The sequence below is a fragment of the Pelmatolapia mariae genome, linkage group LG12 (assembly GCF_036321145.2).
Source record: "Pelmatolapia mariae isolate MD_Pm_ZW linkage group LG12, Pm_UMD_F_2, whole genome shotgun sequence".
Lineage (NCBI taxonomy): Eukaryota > Metazoa > Chordata > Actinopteri > Cichliformes > Cichlidae > Pelmatolapia > Pelmatolapia mariae.
This window is the reverse complement of record NC_086237.1, coordinates 37,684,497-37,704,941: the sequence shown is the minus strand read 5'-3', so window position 1 is coordinate 37,704,941 and position 20,445 is coordinate 37,684,497. Positions and strand designations below refer to the sequence as shown.

The window sequence follows — 20,445 nt, the reverse complement described above, 5'->3', positions numbered from 1 at the left end:
ATCATGGATGTGCAGCTGACAAATGTGAAGCGATCATGTCAACATGAATAAACAGGAATAAAGCTGACAAAAACCAAACTTGAATAAAGCATATGTTTTAGTTAATCCTTTATTAAAATAAAGTACAAAATAAAGTTAACAAAGATGGAGCATCTCTCTTTGTGAACCCAGTGGGGAAAAACCATAAAAACGTCATTTTATAATCACAGAATCATCATCATCCAAACTTTTATCCTTATAAATAAACTTTTACTTGAATTTACCTGTAGTTACTCTCATTCACATAAAACTCACAGAGGAAACAGAACAAGCAACCTGTTAGTGTTATGGTCAAATCTAAATGTTGACCGGGTTTAATTAACATGTTAAAAACAATCGATTTAAGACAAGTGGAAAAAAATATTAGTCCTAATAATTTTTCCCTTCACAGCTGGACAGTTTCACAAGCTTAAAGCATGACGACGTTTCTGTTTTTGTGCAGACGGAGGCTTTCTCATACTGTAATAAATATGGAGAGCAGAACACACTGTATGTTTGTGCGTGAGCAGAGTAGGGTATATGACTCTGTGTGTGTGTGTGTGTGTGTGTGTGCGTTAGGAGTAAAAGGTGAGGACGCTCTGGTGGTTTCCTCGCACCAGCAGCAGTGGTGGAAGGCCTTTGGACAGAGTTTCCAGCCAGCACATGTAGAGGGCGCTCGACACTGTGCCCTTTCTTGCCAAAGGCATGCTCCTAGACACACGGAGACAGAGAAAGACAAATTTAATTTTTATGATATTTATATATATCAAAATCAAACCTAGAGCAGCGTTAGAAAGCTAAAGAAGACTGCATGATCTTGTAATTATGAGTTATGAGCAGTTAATGTCATTAAATTAATATGTAAGCTTAAAAGTCAAATTATTTTGACATGTTAAATTCAATGTGAGAAGTCTAATTTACTTTATATGTAACAGCTATGATGAGTCACACATTATGTCTCATTATTTTAACTCTATATTTGTTTGTTTTTCAATTAACTGCACTGAATTAACCGTAAACAGCTTATAAAATATTAACTACCAATTCTGGAGCTCAGAGCATTATGGATCATCCATTTTAATGCTTCTGAAGTTCCCTGAGTGTCATCAGTGTTTTAAGATTTCTTCAGTATCAAAGTTGAAGATATAGTCAAAATTTCAGACTCTCAACTTTAAATCCGTGGGATAGCTAACTGTTTTTTGGGTTCCAGTTTAGTTGGACAAGTTAACACAATCATATATAAAATGCCTTTTTTAATACTGTGATGGAACATGTTTCACAATCTGCTGCACACATGGCCAGGTGGTGCTGGAAGCCATGCATGCCCATGCGTCACACCATCTCTGCTGCTGCTGATGTTTTATGCTTCGGCTCCGAAGCATAAAACATGGTTCCAGGACTTCTCCACACTGTTGTCGCTTTGTTACAGGTTGACTTGAACAGACAGAATGCTTCTTCAGAACTGGTGGAGCTTTTTTAGAGATTTTTTGGTGAAGTTTAACTTGTTGTTCTTGAGTTTGATAAATGGTTGTGGTGAATCCTCTGTATTTTCTTTCATTGGCGTCTTCTCTTTATGGTTGAACTTGGAACTTATGCCTTTCTCCTGGAGACTGTTCTTCTTTTACATCCCCCTGGTGCATTTGCTAAATGTCCAAAGCTTTTGCAAGTTCACTGGTTCTTTTTCATTGTTCTAAGAATTTAATTTGGCCTCTTGTAATCGTCCTACCAACCCTCTTATGGTTTTATTTCATTTTGCAGAAAGTGGTGTCCATACAAGCAGTGATTGGCTTGTCATGCATCATTTTGTCAATCAATGATTGTTTGGTAGTGAGTATTCCAGGATCCAAAGACACTGTTAGCTTTCCAGCTTCATAACCACTTATCTAACTTAGGGTCGCCGGAAGGGCTTTGACATATCCCAGGCGTTACAAGGCGAAAGGCAGGGTGCACACTGGACACTGGACAAGTCACCACTTCAACACAGACAGCTGTATGCTCATATTCACACCCACGGTGTATTTAGAATCACCAGTTAACGTGACACGCACGTCTTTGGAGTGTGGGAAGAAGCTGGAGTACCCAGAGGGAACCCACACAGGCACAGGGAGAAGATGCAAGCTCACACAGAAACACCTGATTCATGGAAATGAGCAGCCGGGTTAACCAGGTTTTTTAAATGCGAGTTTGTCTGTAAATTAAAACAAATGATGGCACGATGATGACAAAGTTATTACGAAGTTCTTACATGACGATGAGTTTGGCAGTGCTGGAGTGTTCCTTCAGCAGCTCGTTCAGCCTGATCTGACGATTGGTCTGAAAGTAACACACAGTATATTTACATAAACCACTTGAACAGAGCACTGTGATTGGTCTGAGTGTGTCTGCAACATGAGGACAGACCTTGGCCTTGTAGAGCTCCAGTTCGTTGTCAGTGATCCTCCAGGGCTCCTGGGCCTTCAGCCTCTCAGCAGCCTCCTGCTCCATGTCGTCTTCCTTCAGCCTGTACGGCTCGATCAGCTCCTTAAAGGTCAGCTTACTGTAAAAAAAACCCACATACATTAGGTTTTTAGAGTAGCGCTATCAGTTTCATCCTCCCCACATGATGCTTCATTCTAAAGAACATTTAAAAACATATTTCAAAGCACTTAAATTTTTAATATTGCAAACTTTCTACATGTTGACTTTCACAGTCATCAAGTAATCGATAAATTAAAAAAAGAATTCATGAATAAATCATTCACCTTTTGACTTTGGCTTTCCAACACTTTGTAAGCAATTTACACACGTAACACAGATGCTAAAGACATTAAAAACACAATAGTGTTTAGTGTAAATCTATAGTGATCAAAGCTGCTGAGCTCAGGAAGTTTCAGAGGCCTTACTTGTGTTTCTTGGGTTTGGTGTTGATGTCACCGAGGACGTTTATGTCAGAGAAGTCGATTCTGAACCTGCTGAGCAGCGTGGCCATCCTAACGTGACATAAAAACAAAAACACAATAATAAATTAAATGTATGTGGATATAAAGTCAAGTTTGTAGTAAAGTAAAGTTTATTGCTTGGCATAGGTGGATAAGCAGCTGTTGACTCACGCTCGGCGGTCGTGATCGATGCGGTTAATCTTTCCCCCGATGAACACGCGGATCCTGCAGTCGCCCCACTTACTCCTGTTGGTCAGCAAGTAGGGGATCAGCAGAGTCAGGCCTGCAAACCAACACACGTGCTTAGATCAGAGATTATACAGGTCATTAAAAAACACAAACTGAACAAAAATCTGTTTTCCAGTATAGATCAGGGAACCACAGATTTGAATGTTTTTTAAGTCTATTAATTTTTCACCTTACTTTTTACGACAGTGACCCGTATGACTTGAAAATCACAACCAACAGTTAGCTATGTTTAGTCTTTTTGACAGAGTCATGGGATCCAAAGTCAGTTCACCAGATATGTTTTTCTTTTCATATAACAGTGAGAACACTAACCTCCATCATCAAAGAGCCACCACACATCAATGGTTCCTTTGCCCTGTTTCTTCTTAAACTGCTGGCTGCTCTCCAACAGACGCTGGTCGGTCAGGCTCAGAGGAGACTTGGTCTCTGGTAGGCAACGTCACATGGAGGAGCACAAGACAAGGTAAGGTCAAAGAAACACAAAAGCTCCTGAGCTGTATCACCAGGGTTCAGAACAGTACAGTATAGTAAAACAGAGCATTAGCTGTTCAAATAATTACATTTTTATATACTTTTGCTGCTAGAAAAATGCTAGAAACATAAATCAATGGAATATTTCACAAGCTTAGCCGTGAGACTGTGCAGGGATTGTGCTAGATGCTTTTTGGGCGAGAAGTCAGTCAATTTCAATCATTGCTGATTTTAAATAATTTCCATAGCACATGGCTGATAAGAAATAGAGATGAATTTAATTTCTTCCTTTTTGTTCACCGCTAACGATGAGCTGCCTTTTAAAAGTACTGAAGCAGGAGTTGAAGTACATTAAAATGGAAATACTCGAATAAAATATAAGAACAACAAGTTCTGTGACAGTGAGAGTTATATAAAAAATAAACATTAGAGCAACAGGCTAAGCTGAGGTATAATTTTAATTCTTCCTCACTGTTTACCTCTCGTGATGAGCGGGCTGCTCTGGTTGCTGGTGGTTTTTGAAGGACAGGAGTCAGAATCTGAGTCTTTAGTCGGAATGACAGAAATCAACACATCCTTAGTGATGACTGGAGGCTTCTCATGGGATGATAGCAGTTCGTCTGCAGGGATACAAGCACAGTATAAACAGAAGGTAGACAAAGTGATGGATATGAAGAAAAAGACAGACGTACCTTGTCCCTGGATGTGAGAAATATCCAGTCCTTCCTGCAGCCGCAGGATTACCACACCGAACAGAAGGTCGAAGGCATCACTGGAATTAAAAATAAATAAATGAAACGCTATACAAAAATGACTCCAAGTGTGATGCAGAACCTCAGCTGCAAAACTGTATCAAAGACAAAGATTAGTCCACTTTTTTAACCAGGCTGGATGGCACTAACGCGTTAACGAGCTAACCGTGCTAACGCGTTGACGCCGTGCAGCCCCACGCACAGGGCGATCCGCGCTAACTTGCTAATGGAGATTTGCCGCGTTAATGTGGTTATGGCGTTAACGTAATTTTAACGCGATTAACGCTAACAGCACTACAAAAAACAGTATGATTGTAAAATTGGTTGTTGGTAGCTCTTTAAAAAGACGCATTAGCCCTTACTGTATAGTGTTGATGTAATTCTCCACATCTCTCATGTTTCCATCACTCCAGTTGTTCTTGAAACCCATGACCAGTGTGTTGGGTTTCAGACGACCTAAACCAACAGCCTAGCATGGGGAGGAAACACATATTTGTAGATGGTGACTTTAATATAAGATGAAGGGTGCAAAAAGAAGCCTTCTTCTGTACCTGCAGGAGTAACTGAGCTCCGTGCCTCAAGTTGTCTGAAAAAACAGGGGCATAAAAAGCCTTGATGCGTTTTTTGTTGAGGTAGCGCTGACAGCGGGCATAATCTTGATACAGCTCCCTAAAGTTCGACCGACGGGACACCTGGAGCAGGAGTGGGAGGAGATGAAGCACAAAATGTTTCAGCCATTTGAAAGAAAGCGTAACATGCAGACCTAACAGACGACATTTGGTACGTACAGTTCTGACGTGACCGCAGACCATGAGGCTGACGTTCTTGGTGAAAGAATTCACCAACTGAAGCAGAGCGGGACGAGCGTTTGGATAACCCGCCAACACCAAACACTGCGGCCTGTCAATATACATTTTATACAGAAGGTCAAGTTTAGGTAGTTTTAAAACAAGAAGTCAGGTTATTTTGGTTTAAATAATTACTTTTTAAATTGGATTAAATTTTGATAATTTAAATTCAGTTAGAGCCAAGTTTCCACTGTTACTACTGAATGCCTTTGTGTTGGTAACGAGCGCCAAGAATTAACCTTGTAACATCTACCAGGTCAGCATGTCTAGAGTTTCCTCAAAGCTTCATGCTGACCTGAAGTTTTTAACGTGGTCCTCGACTCCGGTGAGGTTCAGGCAGTGAGTCAGAGCCTGGTTGTAGATCAGAGCCTGAGTGGATGAACCCCAGTTCACATCTAGAGGAAACAGCAGTTTGAATTTGAGTAGATTGGTCATCTCATGAAGTTCAATTGTCCACAATATAATAATTATAGTCATCATCATCATCATGGTCATTATCATTAATTGCAGCATATAAAAGATTCATAATACAAAAATATTTGCAAGATAAACATTAAAGAAAGTAAAAGTGCATAATACAGTATATGCAATATTAATATGTTAATACAGTAAGTATTGTTGCAGGTCATGCAGGTGGGACTAATGTTAACTGCTTTGCATTATATGTTTTAAATAATACATCACAGTTTATTAAGTGATTATATTTAGTTTGTTTTCCATGAGCTACTTGAATGCCTCAGATAGCTCATAAAAGCCAAGATGCAGAACCTATACAGAGTCAAAACTGAATTAGGCCAGAAAACTTTCAGATATAAAGATTATGATTATTATTCTGTTCATTGCACCGTTTAAATTAACACACGGATCTCTTTTAAAATGTTGGGAGAAATCAAACATATTGATTAATAAGCCAAAAAATTCCTACTGGAGCAAAAGTTTAAAGTAGATAAACATGGAAACGCTCAAGTAAAGAATGGGCACAACTAACGACTGGAGGATGACACCAGTGCATTCATTCTTGCAAGAAGTCGGACATCCAGAGAATGGGAGGTGTTGAGTATTTAGATGTTCTTTGGTGATGCCCAGCATTTAGTAGCCATTGAAGAAATGGCCACTAAATGGTGCCACGTGAAATCAGCTGGAAGTACCTGACCCAGAGCTTCATATTGGCGCCAGGTCGTTGTTAGAAGTTTGGAAAGGATAAAATGTGGTGCCATTGTCTTCTTACCTGGTTTCTTGTAACTGACGTAGATGTAGAGCGCGAGGACAATGAGCAGCGTAACGAGGGCCGCCCACCAGTTAATGACAAACATCACCACGCAGCACAGGATCGCCCCCGCAAGGGATACCCACATGTTGTAGTATTTGAAGCTGGGGCGCCACCCTGTAGTGGAGGGGTGAGAGTAGATCAGATGTTAACAAGTCAAACAGAAGGATTTCTTTTGATGTTTTTAATAAAAATGATGTTTAGTTCAGTGAAAAAACAACAACAAAGGACTTTTTGTACTATAAACATCATTCACCAATTTGTATACTAGCTAAAATGCCATTAAGAGATGAGTCAAGACAAGGAAGATTGAGAAAACTTTCAGAAATACTAGCATAACACCATGGTAATTTTCATATAATCTATAATCTAGTCATAGTTCCTTTACAGTTCCACAGATTACCTGGAGAGCTGGCCAGGGAGGCATGGAAAACTGAGAAGTTGATGAGAGCATACGAGGCCAGGAAGAAGTTGGAGATGATTGGAGCAATGATGTTCAACTCCGCTAGATGAAAAAAGACAGGTTTAACATTTTTTGTAGATATTTTTATTCTTTATGTTTCTTATGCAGGAGCTGAAGGTTTACTTAACCAGCTTACCAATCAGGATGAAGGCAAGACCAATGCAGAAGGTCAGAACGTAACCACGGAGTGGCTCATTGTTCCTGCCATAACCCTTTGCAAACACACTAAGTCCAGGATAGATGTTGTCCTTACAGAGAGCCTGGAATAAACACAGCTTTTATTAACTTTGAAATCACCCAGTTTAATAAATCTAGGAGTAATGTTGGCATGTTGACTGTTCGTCAAGCAACTTTGAAACAATCAGGAGCAGGCAGATGAGGAAATAAGTCAGAAAACAGCTGAAACAGAAATAAATTGGAGCTTTATGGTTCTGACCTGGAAGACTTTGGGTGCACTGACGAGCGAGGCCAGAGCTGACGACAGAGTGGCTGAGAAAATCCCCGCGGTGATCAGAGGACCGAAGGCCGACACCAGACTCATAACCTGCACGACATAGGAGCATCTTTTAAAGTCACACTGACCAATAAACATCCAGAGTATATAAAAAGTCACATGATTCAGGTATTTTGAGAGATAGATTATATACATTGGCCAATGTTAGTGGAGTTTTAAAGTCTCTGATTTTATTGTAGATAATTGATGGTGTGCAGTGTGACCTTCATTTCTGCTATTTTCAATAATTCGTTAATTATAATAATAATAATAATAATAATTCATTCAATAATCCACCTGTGTGACTGTGTCTATTCTGTTTATGTCACTCGTGTGCCATTTCCACAGAGGTGTTTTCTGTAAATTTGCTTCTAAATTAACTCTGTTCAGTATTGAGATTTCTGTCAGATGATTTAAATATCTGTTATTAAAATGTAAGGTTCTGTCATTTTTTGATGGTTGCAGAGCACAACACATACAGTACTCAAGCTTAATCTAAACTAAAATGAAGCACAAATTGAAGCATTTTAAAGATATTTCCATTGACGTTTTTTTGTGAGTTTTTGCCACAAGCCACAATGTTACTGTCGCTGCACTGCAAACGGGACTTCTTGTGCTGCTGTGCCCCAGCATTGCTGCCACATCTGCGATAACACTGAAACGCAAGTACAGTACCGTCACATTTCCTAAATTTATGCAGCAAACTGGTTCTGTTTACATTCTTATAAACATTTGCTTGTACAACCTGATATTAGAGATTGAATATTGCTTTTTCTACTCTGATAATATTGGTATACTGGGTCAGAGGTTCTGACAGATGTGCACGGCAAAGTGACACAACTGTCCCCCTTTGAATATTAGTTACTTTTATATAAAATCAAACACATCTGACAAATCTTCCCACCATTTTAGCACAAATATGATAGTTAATGAAAGCACGCGTACCTGCATAATACAATGTTTTCCAAGTTATAGGCTGCAGATATTTTTTTGTCGGTCATAGCTGACCCCTCACAGAAGATCTCAGAATCAGTGGATGCTCGTTTTGCATTTTGTTACTTTGTTGCCTTTAACTTGTGACATTTTTCTTTTGGTGCATGATGTCATAACACTTTTACTTATATTACTAAAGTTTTAATTAACTACTGTGACACATATGTTCAGTTGAGCACCCCTAACCGATTGATACTTTAGTGCCCTCCGCCCTTCTGCTGCAAGAAAAATATCCCAAATATGGTATATTTGAAACATTGTATTGAACATCGGAATACCATTGTTGTTTTTAAATTTCACGCCCACTGTATTCAGATATGACTTTATTAGACATTTTATTTAATACATTTGAAATAATGCTTAGAAGATGGTCCTGGTATCTAAATTTAGCTAAAAACGGCTGGAAACAGCTTGTTCTTACACGGTCGGGTAGGAGGTCCTGAACATTTTTTGTGTGTCTTTGGTGAAAATCACAATTCAGATGAACATTTCTGCACATGAGAAAGCAGCTCTGAGATTTTAAAAGTGTATTCTGAAGCAGGACTGACTCAACTCACTGAGACGAGGCGCATCATTATGAAGCAGTGGTGTAGATATTTGGTGCAAAAACATCACCCATTCAACTGAGTTTGTTCATAAAGGAGCCGATTGTATAAATCATCTCAAGAGATAATATTTTCATATCTGATGGAAGTGAAGGAGGGAGGACAGCTCTACACAGACACCTACGATCAATATATGATGTCTAAGACCAAACCCATCAAAAAAATCGCCAGAAAATTCTGATTTTTTGGAACTGAGATGTTTTTTAACCCTTATAACAAACTCCGCAATTTTTAAATTTTTTTATTTTTTTTGCTATATCATGTTGTGTGTGATATATTTTTATTATATATTTCTTGTATCGCATTTGATACCTTGGGTGTTTTTGGCAACGTTTTGTTAACAAAAATGTTAATTTTAGACAAAAAAAAAGAGTTTTGTCCATAACATTTAGAAATTATGGCAAGTATTGATCATGTTGATGAGACAGAGGTCTCAGAAACTCATGTAGCAAACATGATTCAAAAGGCATTATAGGGTTAAAGACGATCAGATTCATTCAGATCTGCTTTTCTTCTTCAACAACAGTAATAATCAAACTCGAGCAGCTGCTTCGGTCTGTAGTGCTGCAACATGTCAGCGCTATCAGTGTCAGTGAGCTCTGTGTGTGCATGTGTATGTGTGTGTGTGTAGGTGGATGTTTTCAATGCTCTCATTCAGCACTGAGCCACGAGAACCTTGTGACTCAAAACAACAGTCGCTATTATTTCTGCTGCACTTTGCACTTTGTTTGAGAACAGCTTCATCTCTCTCTCTCTCTCTCTCTCTCTTGTTCACACACTAACACACACAGACACACACACCCCAGCCATCTACATTACGTGCACATGCAGTGAAAGAGGGTCAGAGCAGCAGTCTTGCTCATTCACACGCGTGTTAAGCACCATTTTTTAAGTATGACTTATATAAACAAGTTATAATAACAGCAGAAACATGCACCCACTGCCTGTGCAGACACCCAGAGTGTCAAACATATTATTTGTTTTTTTATTTTAATTATTGTTTTTTTTTGTCTCCTGGTGTTTCCTGGTTTGTATGCTCATCTTTACTGTGTGTAGTGTCAGTCTTGTCCTGCTGAGTGTATAGTTAGTTTTTACTTGTGTCTTTTTTGGCTTTATGTCTTTCAGTCTTCACTTGTCTTGACTACTTTCACCTGTGTGTCTGTGTGTCACACAATTTATGTGTAAAAACGCTGTCAGTCTGATTAAACAGCTGTTTCTGTGGAGGTGTGTGGACGACAGGAAATGGGACAGTTTTGCATCCTGACACAGCATTGACGCCAGTGTGTAGGCTTCCACTGGAAACAATAGAAGTGGGTGATTCAATTCACGTCAAGCTGCCTGTGTGCGAACGATTTTATGTAATACAACTTCCTAGGATTGTCTGGAATTTTTGACTGAAGTAAACAATAAATATCTATTAATGTGTCTTAATATCAGCTGAAAGCATCAATTTCCATACCATGATGGCATCCCGGTCACCTCACCCAACTTGCTGCGACTCCAACACACATTTTCCTCATCGTTTCTTTCTATGCTCTCCTTTTCTTACTTCGCTTTCCCTGCAGACCCTAACCAGTCATGGCACATTGCTCCCCCTCGCTGAGTCTGTTTCTGCTGGAGGACTCTTCAAGTGAGTGAGTTCTTCCTTCCAACTGTTGCCATGTGCAGCTCATGGAGGTCATTTGACTCATGGTGTTTTCTCTTTTGTAGGTTCTTTATTATATATATATATAAAAAAACAAACAAAACTTTTGTTGTGAGTTGGCGCTATGCAAAATAAAACTGAACTAAATTTTTAAATGTAAATTTAAAACAGTTCTATTCTGGCTTGGGTATACTTTAGACATTACTTACTTTACTAATGTTTTCTGCTTTACTTGCTACAGTTTAATTGTATTTGTTTATGTGTACTCATCTGTGATGTTCTCCTTTTAATCCAATATATCCAGTATTATATTATTTAATCTCTTTTTATTTTATTTCTTACATTGTAGTGTAATTGTAGTCTACTGAAACTTTATTTTACTTTCTGTGTTTTTACAATTAGTTTTGCTCTGGCCTATAAAAGTGATCTGACTGACCTGCATGAAAAGGTGCTATACAAATTAAGTTTGACTTTTTTCTCTGCTTGTATCCCGACACATCTTTCTGCCGGGGTGAAATCATTGGTACCCTAGTTGAGCATAAAATACTTTTAATATTTCATAGCAGCAGGAAGAAAGGGACCCATTTCAGCCTGTGACCTTTAGCAGCGTCACCAAGCAATCATCTGATTAGCATTAAAGCAAAGAGCCCAAACATCCAGCTGAGTCAAAATAAACTGCCTTTAGCCACAAGAGGAAGAAAGGATGCTGCACCAGGTGGTGCTCCAGACCCTCATTTACTTGAACTTAATCTTAAGATCCTTCCCAGTGGTGTGCGCACACTTGATCCATAAAAGATGCTCATCATAAAAATAAATAAATAAATAAAAAACTTAAATAGTCTCACATGTGCAGCTGGGAGCCAAAAAATCTACTTACACAGATGGTAACAGCTTTGATATTTACTCACAGATAATAGCGCATGAATGAGGGTTTAGTCATTAATAGCCATGAACCAAAAGAGAAACAAAATATATTTTTCTCTCTCCCTCCTAAAAGCACAGTTTTGTCTTTTATTAATGCAACTTCTTTCTAATTTAACCCACTGTTTGTGGAACATGGCATCCTGTTTATAATTCAAGCACCTTGCATCTTGCACTTAATTGATTAGATCCTATCACAGTGTTCATAAAGTAAACGCGCAGTTCACCACAGGTGTGGAAATGTGTGCCACAAACTGCAATATCCCCACATCAAAGCAGGGTTTTATGAATAACTTATTTTACACAGTTTTATGCCAAAGTTACATTCAAACTCAAAACTGGTCATTGTCACAATTATGATATGAATTATGAATTGTGATTTGTTCGCCATAATCTTTGGAACAATCAACACGGTAAGTACCAAGAAAACATGTAGTGTTAAGATCATCTGCTTCAGTGTTACCTGGAAGTCATTCATCAAGCCAAATGGACAGCCTCCCTCCTTACAGATGGAAAAATCATAGCCGAGTGTGCAGGCAGCATCGGTGCAGTTCACTGTGGGGCTCACTGTGTCATTGTGGTCACCAGTTGCATCTCTCACAATACAGGAGCCTGCAGGAGGCACAACCAGGACACAAATGTAGACCAGTGATCGGTAAAGTGACATGTTTACAAAGCTTTTACTTCTAAACCTGTCTGTCTGTCTGTCTGTCTGTCTGTCTGTCTGTCTGTCTGTCTGTCTATCTGTCTATCTGTCTATCTATCTATCTATCTATCTATCTATCTATCTATCTATCTATCTATCTATCTCAGGTTGACAACTGTTAAAGTGTATCTACCTGCAGAGATGGCGACAGCGACATAGGTAAGCCCTGTGATGAGGATTGCCAACAGAGTGCCTTTAGGGATTGCAGACTGAGGATCCTAAAGAGAGAATGGGATACATTTTTAATTTATTGGAAAGGATGAATTATGTTATACATCTGAAACATCAGGTGCAAGAAGTATGAGCATTAAAAAAAAGAACAAAAACTAAACTCAAAAATTATAAACTAGTAAAAAAAAAAAAACAACAACTTTGGAAGGTGAGTTTTCTTTTCTTACAAGTCTCTGTGTGATCTGGTTACTGTGTAACCAAAAAGCAATACTGTCACAACATATGACCAAAATGACCAAATGCATCACTTGAATTTATGTAAATGTACAGAGACAAAAAACCCACGGTTAGGTCTCCGGAGATGTTGGCTCCAGCCAGAATTCCAGTAGCTGCGGGGAAGAAAATGGCAAATACGGAGAAAAACGTCTCCCCATCTCTGAATTCTGGACCAAAGTTCTCTAAAAGGATGGCAGCTGTAAGAGAGAAGAATCAAGAGAGAAAAATATGTAAGATAAATTATCAACACGACTCCTAACACTGAATTCAGAGGACACTAATCCTTGCGTGAAGAAATGATAAGAATGCAGACTGACTGTGGTATCCGAAAAATCCTTTTGGCTCTTTGCTTTCAGATGGCATGAAGGATCCAAAGAAGAAGTTAACAATGGCTGCCAGCAGAATTACCAGGAGGACAATCTGAGCCTGATGGACAGTCGAAGAAAAAATATGAGTAAGAAAGAAGAGAGATTTGCTCCAGTTTCTCAGTTAAAATTACCCTGTTACAAACATGTATGTTGGTTGATGTGTTTGAATTTGGGGTGCTGGCCTACAGATGAGATGGCTTACTAATACCAGGATTTTATAAACTTAGGTGACGCCAGCAATTAACTAACTGTGCCTTGAAGTGAATAAATTGCATCCAGTAATCAGGCCTGTCAGATGTTTGATTAATCCAGGATCTCTGGACATGAACCGTCTATATAACAGTCTATATAACAGTCTATATAAGAGACGAGTGTATCTTTCAGGTATAAAAGATTATATAAATCTCAAACTATCTCAAACTTCTTTTTAATGGCCAGTAGGGGGCATCACCTTTGGCTCTGAGGAGGAAACCAGTTATAAAGACTTCTGTGGGATGATTTCCCTCAGCTTCCTTGACTTATGCACTCAGTAACACTTTCCTGGTGAGTTTATTTCAAGTCATATTAAATACAACATGCTGATGTTTACTTTTTGAATTGTTATCTCCATTAGTGTTATGAGGGATGATTGAGCAGAGTATGCTTTGTCTGTGCAGAGACTCAAATCACCAATGTATACAGAGGTGGAGGGATCGATCCAGATATCAATTGTATCAGTACTTTATATCCTCTAAATGAAGTACATGCTTAATTCTGGTGCTAGAAAGACATCATGAGATTGCAATGTCTTGGTTACATGTTTATGAGTGCAAGATTTCATTTGAATTGTTTCAGTATTTGTAGATATAGGTCAGTCTGGACCGGTGGGTGGAGTTTTTAATACTGTAGCCATGCCACTAATGCACCAAAAATTTTTCTTTTTTTAAATTTATATTTAGTTTGATTGCAGATTTGCATTCAGAAATCAACACATACACTGGCAGACCTTTTCTTAAAAGCTCCAAATCCCAAAGTTAACTCAGCAGCTTTGACGAGAAATACATGATCAACATTTTTAAGGACACAAATGATTTATGCCCTTTTATTGAAATCTCACTGAAGCCTTTAGTTTTGACGTTTTTTTCTGGGGCATTATTGTAATTATACCTTGGCTTCCCACTCCATCCCGGCTACAGAGATTCCCAACAACAAGATGATGGTCAAAGTCCCAACGATACGAATGTCATTGAGCTCATCAGTCATCAATGCATCAACGTCCTGCAACCAATTAACAGGTTAATTCGATATGAGAGTCTTTCGCATATCACAGAGAGATTTCTGTAAGTACACCAGAGCATTTCTTACATTGAGCAACTCAACAACTGTCTCTGCAAAGCCTACGACATACATGGCCACAGCTACGGCATTGGCGAAGGCAAAGATAAGACCGATGGAGCCTCCAAATTCAGGCCCCAGACTTCTGGAGATCAGATAGTATGCTCCTCCTGGATGGCATGAAATTCAGATGTTAAGTGATATAAATTATTGCTGCTGTCATACATTTGAGCAGTTTCTAGTCCATTTGTAGGTTTAGTTTTGAAATTCTAGACGTTAAAGACCTTTTGTAAAAGTAAAATGTCTTATATGGGTCTCACCTCCTCGTACAAAGCCGTTGGTCGCTATAGCAGATGTAGACAGACCGGTGATGGTGGTGACCACAGTGGCCATCAAGATGATAGCAATGGTCAGTCCTGTTTTACAAAAACATGAAAAATATGTGAAGTTACAGGCAAATGAGCAAAAATCAGCAGTCTTCAATAAAATAACACGATAATGTTATCCAAGTTCAAATCAGTACAGTTGAAAACAAAATATAAAACATGCATATGGGCCAAATGGGCTTCCTCGCAGGTTATTTATTTATTTATTTTTAGATTCAGTTCATCATCACAGGTAAGATTAAATAAATTTCTAAGAAAAAACTCTATTATAATACGTTAACTAGCTAGAGCTAGTGCCTGCTATATTTGTACACGAGCTTATGTGATCAATAAGCAGTCTGTAAAACACAGAGGAGCTGGTTTTAATGACTTATCAGTAGAAATGAATAGTAATACATAATGTAATTGATCTGAAGTCTTGTCAGTGTGTAGCCAGCACACCATTTCCTAGCTGGTTCTACTGTACCTTTATGCACAACTTAAAGATAGTATGCATTGCATTTAGGTGTTTTACTGTGTGGGTGGAGGACTGTTTAATACTTTTTTCTGCTTATTTCAGACTCCGTGATTTTATGCTTAGGCTTTACTAGAGTAGCTTGAACAAAATCAGACCTTAAAAACAGCCTCCCTCCTTACGCATGCATGAATAGCATGAATCAGTTCAAAACAATCCTCATTTATCTTGGTTCAGCCTCTGAGTTCATCTTCTTTCTGCAAACAAGCTGTTAAATATTCTAATGGCTCGCAAAGCAATGTTTGTTTGCATGTAACCCTGTCATATGAGCACTGGGTGATGAAGGGTGTCACACATTTCCCTGAGTCACTAATTGTTTGTACCTACCAATTCCAGCCTGTCCCACAATCCAGGACATTCTGATGAAGAGCATCACACCCCAGATATTCAGCATGCAGCGGATCTGCAACACACAAACAGAAGTCAGTTAAAACTTAAAGACAGACAACAGGTGTAGGTTGCTGGGGGGATTCCCATGATGCATTGAGTATTTCTTCTTCAGTCACCTTTCTCACTCACTCTGTGCTAATCGACCTCTCTGCACTCAATCACACTCATTATTAATCTCTGTCTCTCTTCCACAGCATGTCTTTATCCCGTCTTCCTTCTCTCACCCCAACCGGTCGCAGCAGATGGCCCCGCCCCTCCCTGAGCTTGGTCCCGCTGGAGCTTTCTTCCTGTTAAAAGGGAGCTTTTCCTTCCCACTGTCACCAAAGTGCTTGCTCATAGGAGGTCATATGATTGTTGGGTTTTTCTCTGTATGTATTATTGTAGGGTCTACCTTACAATGTAAAGCGCCTTGAGGCGACTGTTGTTGTTGCCTCAAGGCGCTTCAATTCAATAAAACTGAATTGAATTGAATTAAACCTTACAGCTGCCAAAAAGAAAGCCAAAAATACCTGAGAAAAGGATGATGCTATATTTATGTGGTACATCATTTGCTTTTGGGTAGAGTTTACTCTCTTCCTTTCTGCACTAACCTTAATAACAAGCTTTTCATGTGCAATATGACAAGAAAGCTTTTATACTGCTATACAGCGCATTCTCATTGATGCAGTCATATTCGGATGAGAGGCAGCACATTTCCACCCCTGATCACCACTGTGTAGACTCTATGCAGAACCAGTTTCTGCAATATTTTAGCTTAGCTTACTGTAGCTTTAGAGAGAAGGAGTGAGTGTCTCATCGTCTGTAGGGATCTTTGAAGTTGGTTTACATTTCCTAAATCTAGAATTATTCTCAAATGATCCAACCTGACAGGAATATAACCACAGAAAATACATTTTATACCTTAAGATGATGAGATTATGTATTTGGTTGTCTAATTATGGGACACTAAAGGGTTTCATTCTTGCCCGCTCTGTGGGAAGAAAGTCGACTGTTTACAGTTTTTTTAAGTAGTTCAACACATTTAAATACCACAAGAAGAAGCAGAGTGCACCTTGTGCTTTCATTCATGACATGAACACTAACCAGGACTCCTTTAACCCAACCAAATTTGACAGTTCCTCCTTTGCCCTCCTTCGCTGCCAGTGCTGCCGCTTCCTCAGCTGCCGATGGTTCTTCTCCATTGGCCAGACCATCCTCAAAGGGCTCCTGATGGAAAAAAAAAATCCAGACAAGTCAGGAAAACAGAAACTTGAACAGAGCTGAAGCCTAACAATCAACAGGATAATTACAATCACTTTAAAGTTGAGAACTTGCGACTCTTGAGTTCTGATTAGACTGTCAGTGGTCTTAGTTTTGTGAGAGAGAAGTTTTTTAGTCAAATGATCAATATATATTTTTTAAATGTTTTATGTAATGGTAATCCTAACAGAAAATCTGAAACTCTGGGTAGAAGTTAAATAAGTTGATTGACTGGTCAATAGTATACAGGAAAAAAAATAAAAGCAATAAAAGCAATGAATAAATGTGGTCTTATCTTATTTATTTCAATGTATATTTGATTTAAAACTTTTTACCATTTATTAATCTACTTATTAAGTGGATTCAAATTGAAATATGTCTTCTGAAAATGTAAAACTGTTTAGTTAACTAAACTTACCTGGGTTGGAAACTTACATCTTTGGTTTAAAGGTGGCGTTTCACCACAATAAGGATAAAGATAGTGTGTGAATTAGTTTTCTGTGGCTTTGTTATATAATAAGTGAAATCATTTCATGTGCAGTATAACTCATTTTCCATGACCTCCACAGCAGCAAAGCAGTTAGTTATCCACAGCCTCGCTCAAGCAAACAAATTGATGTCCATGTATGTGTATGCTGGTGATTGTGTGAGATGGCTAAATATCTGTGTATGCGCACATACAAGGAACGATTGATAGATTCCACTAAACACACTAAAGTGCCTCCAGTTTGGCACTTTAGAGTCCATCAGGTTTGATTTTGAGTCCAGTCATAAAGGCAGTTTATAGGCTTAACCACAGAAATTAGAACCAGTGAAATTTATGATCTTTGACGCATGAAATCAAGAAAAACATTTCATTTCTATGACAAATCAAACGAATAAATGTGAGTGAATCAGAGGCAAAGAGGACTTGATGATGAATAACACATATCATTTCATGTGGCCTTCACTATCACTGGATCCCAATCCACTGGCAGACTGGGAGAATTTGGAGACATGCGTCAGACTGTCCAGTTCCATCACCAAAACAATAACTTTGGATGTACTTTAGTGAACTTGTTCAACAAGAAGCACGACTGGAAGTAGGGCGACACATGCCTGATTTTCGTGTTTTTTCACTGTTTAAATGAAGGCACGCCTAAAGGTCCTGGTGGTGCTTTGCCCAGTTGGTGTTCTGGCTCACTGTTATTGTACAATGGTGGTCTGTTACCTTGAACTGTATGTAAGGAGTGGGAGCGCGGCTGGGGGTGCCTGCAGGGTCATGAGAAGCGGTATTGTGTAGAGGGAAGAGCGAAGGGAATCTTTTCTGTTTACTGAAAAGTGAACTGACTTGTATCAGGTGAACAGGGAAGTGCGTAATGACGTGTTAGTTCTGTTTTTAAATCTGGGAAATAACCTTTCAACTCTCCGCGTCAAAACTGCCTTTTAAAGTTGACGATTTTAACATAACTTGACGCTTTCTTTACTCTCGCCTTCGTTGTGTTTGATGTGAAACTTGAGATCAACTATTTTAATAACAAATTTAATAGCATCATTTAATAACGAAGCCAATTAAAAATGTTTTCGTTACTTTATCGAGTTCGTCGTGTAGCTCCGACAGCGACGGTCTGGTCAACTTCTCCCCAAATGGCGCAGCTGTCTGCCGATAGAAGTCAATGTTAGGCACGGCGTCTATAGTGTTGTGTCCGAAGGTCCTCATGTAGTAGGTGTTGGAGTGGGAGTCAGAGATGTGAGTGTGCCCCGTGCCAGTTGAATGGAGGCTGACTGAGTCGCTTTTTGCCGTGTCCGGCTCATGGGAGACATCAGGTGGGAGTCCAATGTCCATCGCGCCCGAATCCATGAAGCCCACCACCCTGAACCGGCCTTTGGACTCCTCGGGAGGTCTGGATCCATCAGTGGATGCCGGAGCAGAAGGGGCAGCCTGACCGGGCGCTGCAGATGATGCCTCCATCACCACATCCACTTGAAAGCGGCTCTGCGCGGAGTCGTCGCTCCTCAACGAAGGTTTCTGACCCGACATTTCTGTCAGTGATGCACCGAGAGACAAACGGTTAGCGGGAAAAAGCACCTGCTCCAAAACTACAGGGAAGCTTCCACATTTAATTCCAAACACGGATAAACTGAAATACAGTCATTTACTATTTCGCTGTACTTTGGAAACCTCTAATCACTGGATGCGCCAGGACGCACTACAAGCGTCTCTTAAAGTGTTCATAACATGCGTAAAGGACACGAAGTTCTTACTCCCTCTGTCTCTCTGTCTCTCCCTCAGATGGTGACTCAGACGATTTATTGTCATCTCTGGCTTTGTCTCCTCCTCTCTCTGGACTCTGGAGACAGCCCAGCATGCCAGGAACACGGAGAACAATGAGGAGGAGGCAAGAGTAGAAAGGATGGATGGGTGTCCATTACGCACCAAACTCCGGCACGCGCTCCAGCGCGTTTCAGTCAAGAGGAAGACACTAACTCGACGCTTAGACAAATGAGGTAGAGCAAAGAGTTCCTCCTCATAAAGTTTGTAAAGCATATGAGCATGTTTAGTTTTCATTGGCAGTCTTGCGCAGGGAAGCAAAACCACTGTTTTGGAGCCAGTTCATCCAGTAGGTGCAAAGTAAACTGTAAAATCATTATAAACACAAACACAATGACTTTAATTTACTGTTCTGTTGCATCAAGGCTCACTGCCGTAAATATAATATGTAAAAGACACCAACTCCCTCTTTACCACCCCCTCTCGCTCCGCTGCATGTGAGTGTGTGTTGGCATTAAACAATGACATTTGTAATCACTGCTGGTGACACACTGAGACATTCACACAGAGGCCTAGATACGCACGAAGCGAGGCAGCAGCAGCAGCATTAGCATGGGGAACAACAGCTGCTTTCTCTGTCGAAGCTCTTGATGCTGAAACCGAACACCGAACAATAAAAACAAAGAGTGACGGAAACCAGTTAAATCAACCTGACCATCTAATCTTTATTTAGGATGTGGTTTGTGAGTTAGTGGCAACACTTTATCATAACTCAGATACGTTTTTTAAACTTTGCAAAACTAATGAGTAATCTTTGACTGCTATTGCCTTGGTAACCCTGGTAACCCTGAGTTTAAGGACTGTATTGGTTTAACGGGAAGGTGCAGCTTAACATTTGAATATTAATGGAATGATGAAAAGTTTCAGAGTGAATCCTGAAAACTGGAGTATGAGAAATGAGTAACACCAGCATCAAATATTGGTTGGCTTTTGTGGACTGTGAGTTGATGATCTGATGCAGTTGCCTTTCCTGTAAATCTAGAAGTTCTGATCTTGAAAATATTTAAAAGCAAAATGTGGTTTTCATAAAAAAACGTGCAGAACTGCTAATTGAGCAGTGTTTGCTTAAACTTGCAGTCTTGCTATCAGCTCATCACTGGTTTTGACAGGAAATAGCAGTGTGTCAC

The 20,445-nt window shown here is 39.5% G+C and overlaps 1 protein-coding gene across 1 annotated transcript; it reads right to left on the bottom strand.

Annotated features, from left to right (window-relative positions):
* Positions 1 to 151: 151 nt before the first annotated feature.
* LOC134638438 (solute carrier family 12 member 2-like) lies at positions 152 to 19,549 on the bottom strand. Its single transcript, XM_063489059.1, has 27 exons — positions 19,252 to 19,549; positions 18,578 to 19,029; positions 16,852 to 16,974; positions 15,706 to 15,781; positions 14,799 to 14,894; positions 14,509 to 14,648; positions 14,311 to 14,421; positions 13,114 to 13,222; positions 12,866 to 12,993; positions 12,483 to 12,567; positions 12,107 to 12,255; positions 7,423 to 7,530; positions 7,123 to 7,246; positions 6,927 to 7,028; positions 6,485 to 6,640; positions 5,552 to 5,651; positions 5,197 to 5,308; positions 4,960 to 5,100; positions 4,771 to 4,877; positions 4,349 to 4,428; positions 4,136 to 4,276; positions 3,498 to 3,611; positions 3,108 to 3,219; positions 2,901 to 2,987; positions 2,419 to 2,554; positions 2,264 to 2,331; positions 152 to 729 (listed from the first exon to the last, which is right to left on the bottom strand). The coding sequence occupies exons 1-27, from the start codon at positions 19,532 to 19,534 to the stop codon at positions 594 to 596; spliced, it is 3,576 nt and encodes a 1,191-aa protein (XP_063345129.1). The 5' UTR covers positions 19,535 to 19,549; the 3' UTR covers positions 152 to 593.
* Positions 19,550 to 20,445: the final 896 nt, after the last annotated feature.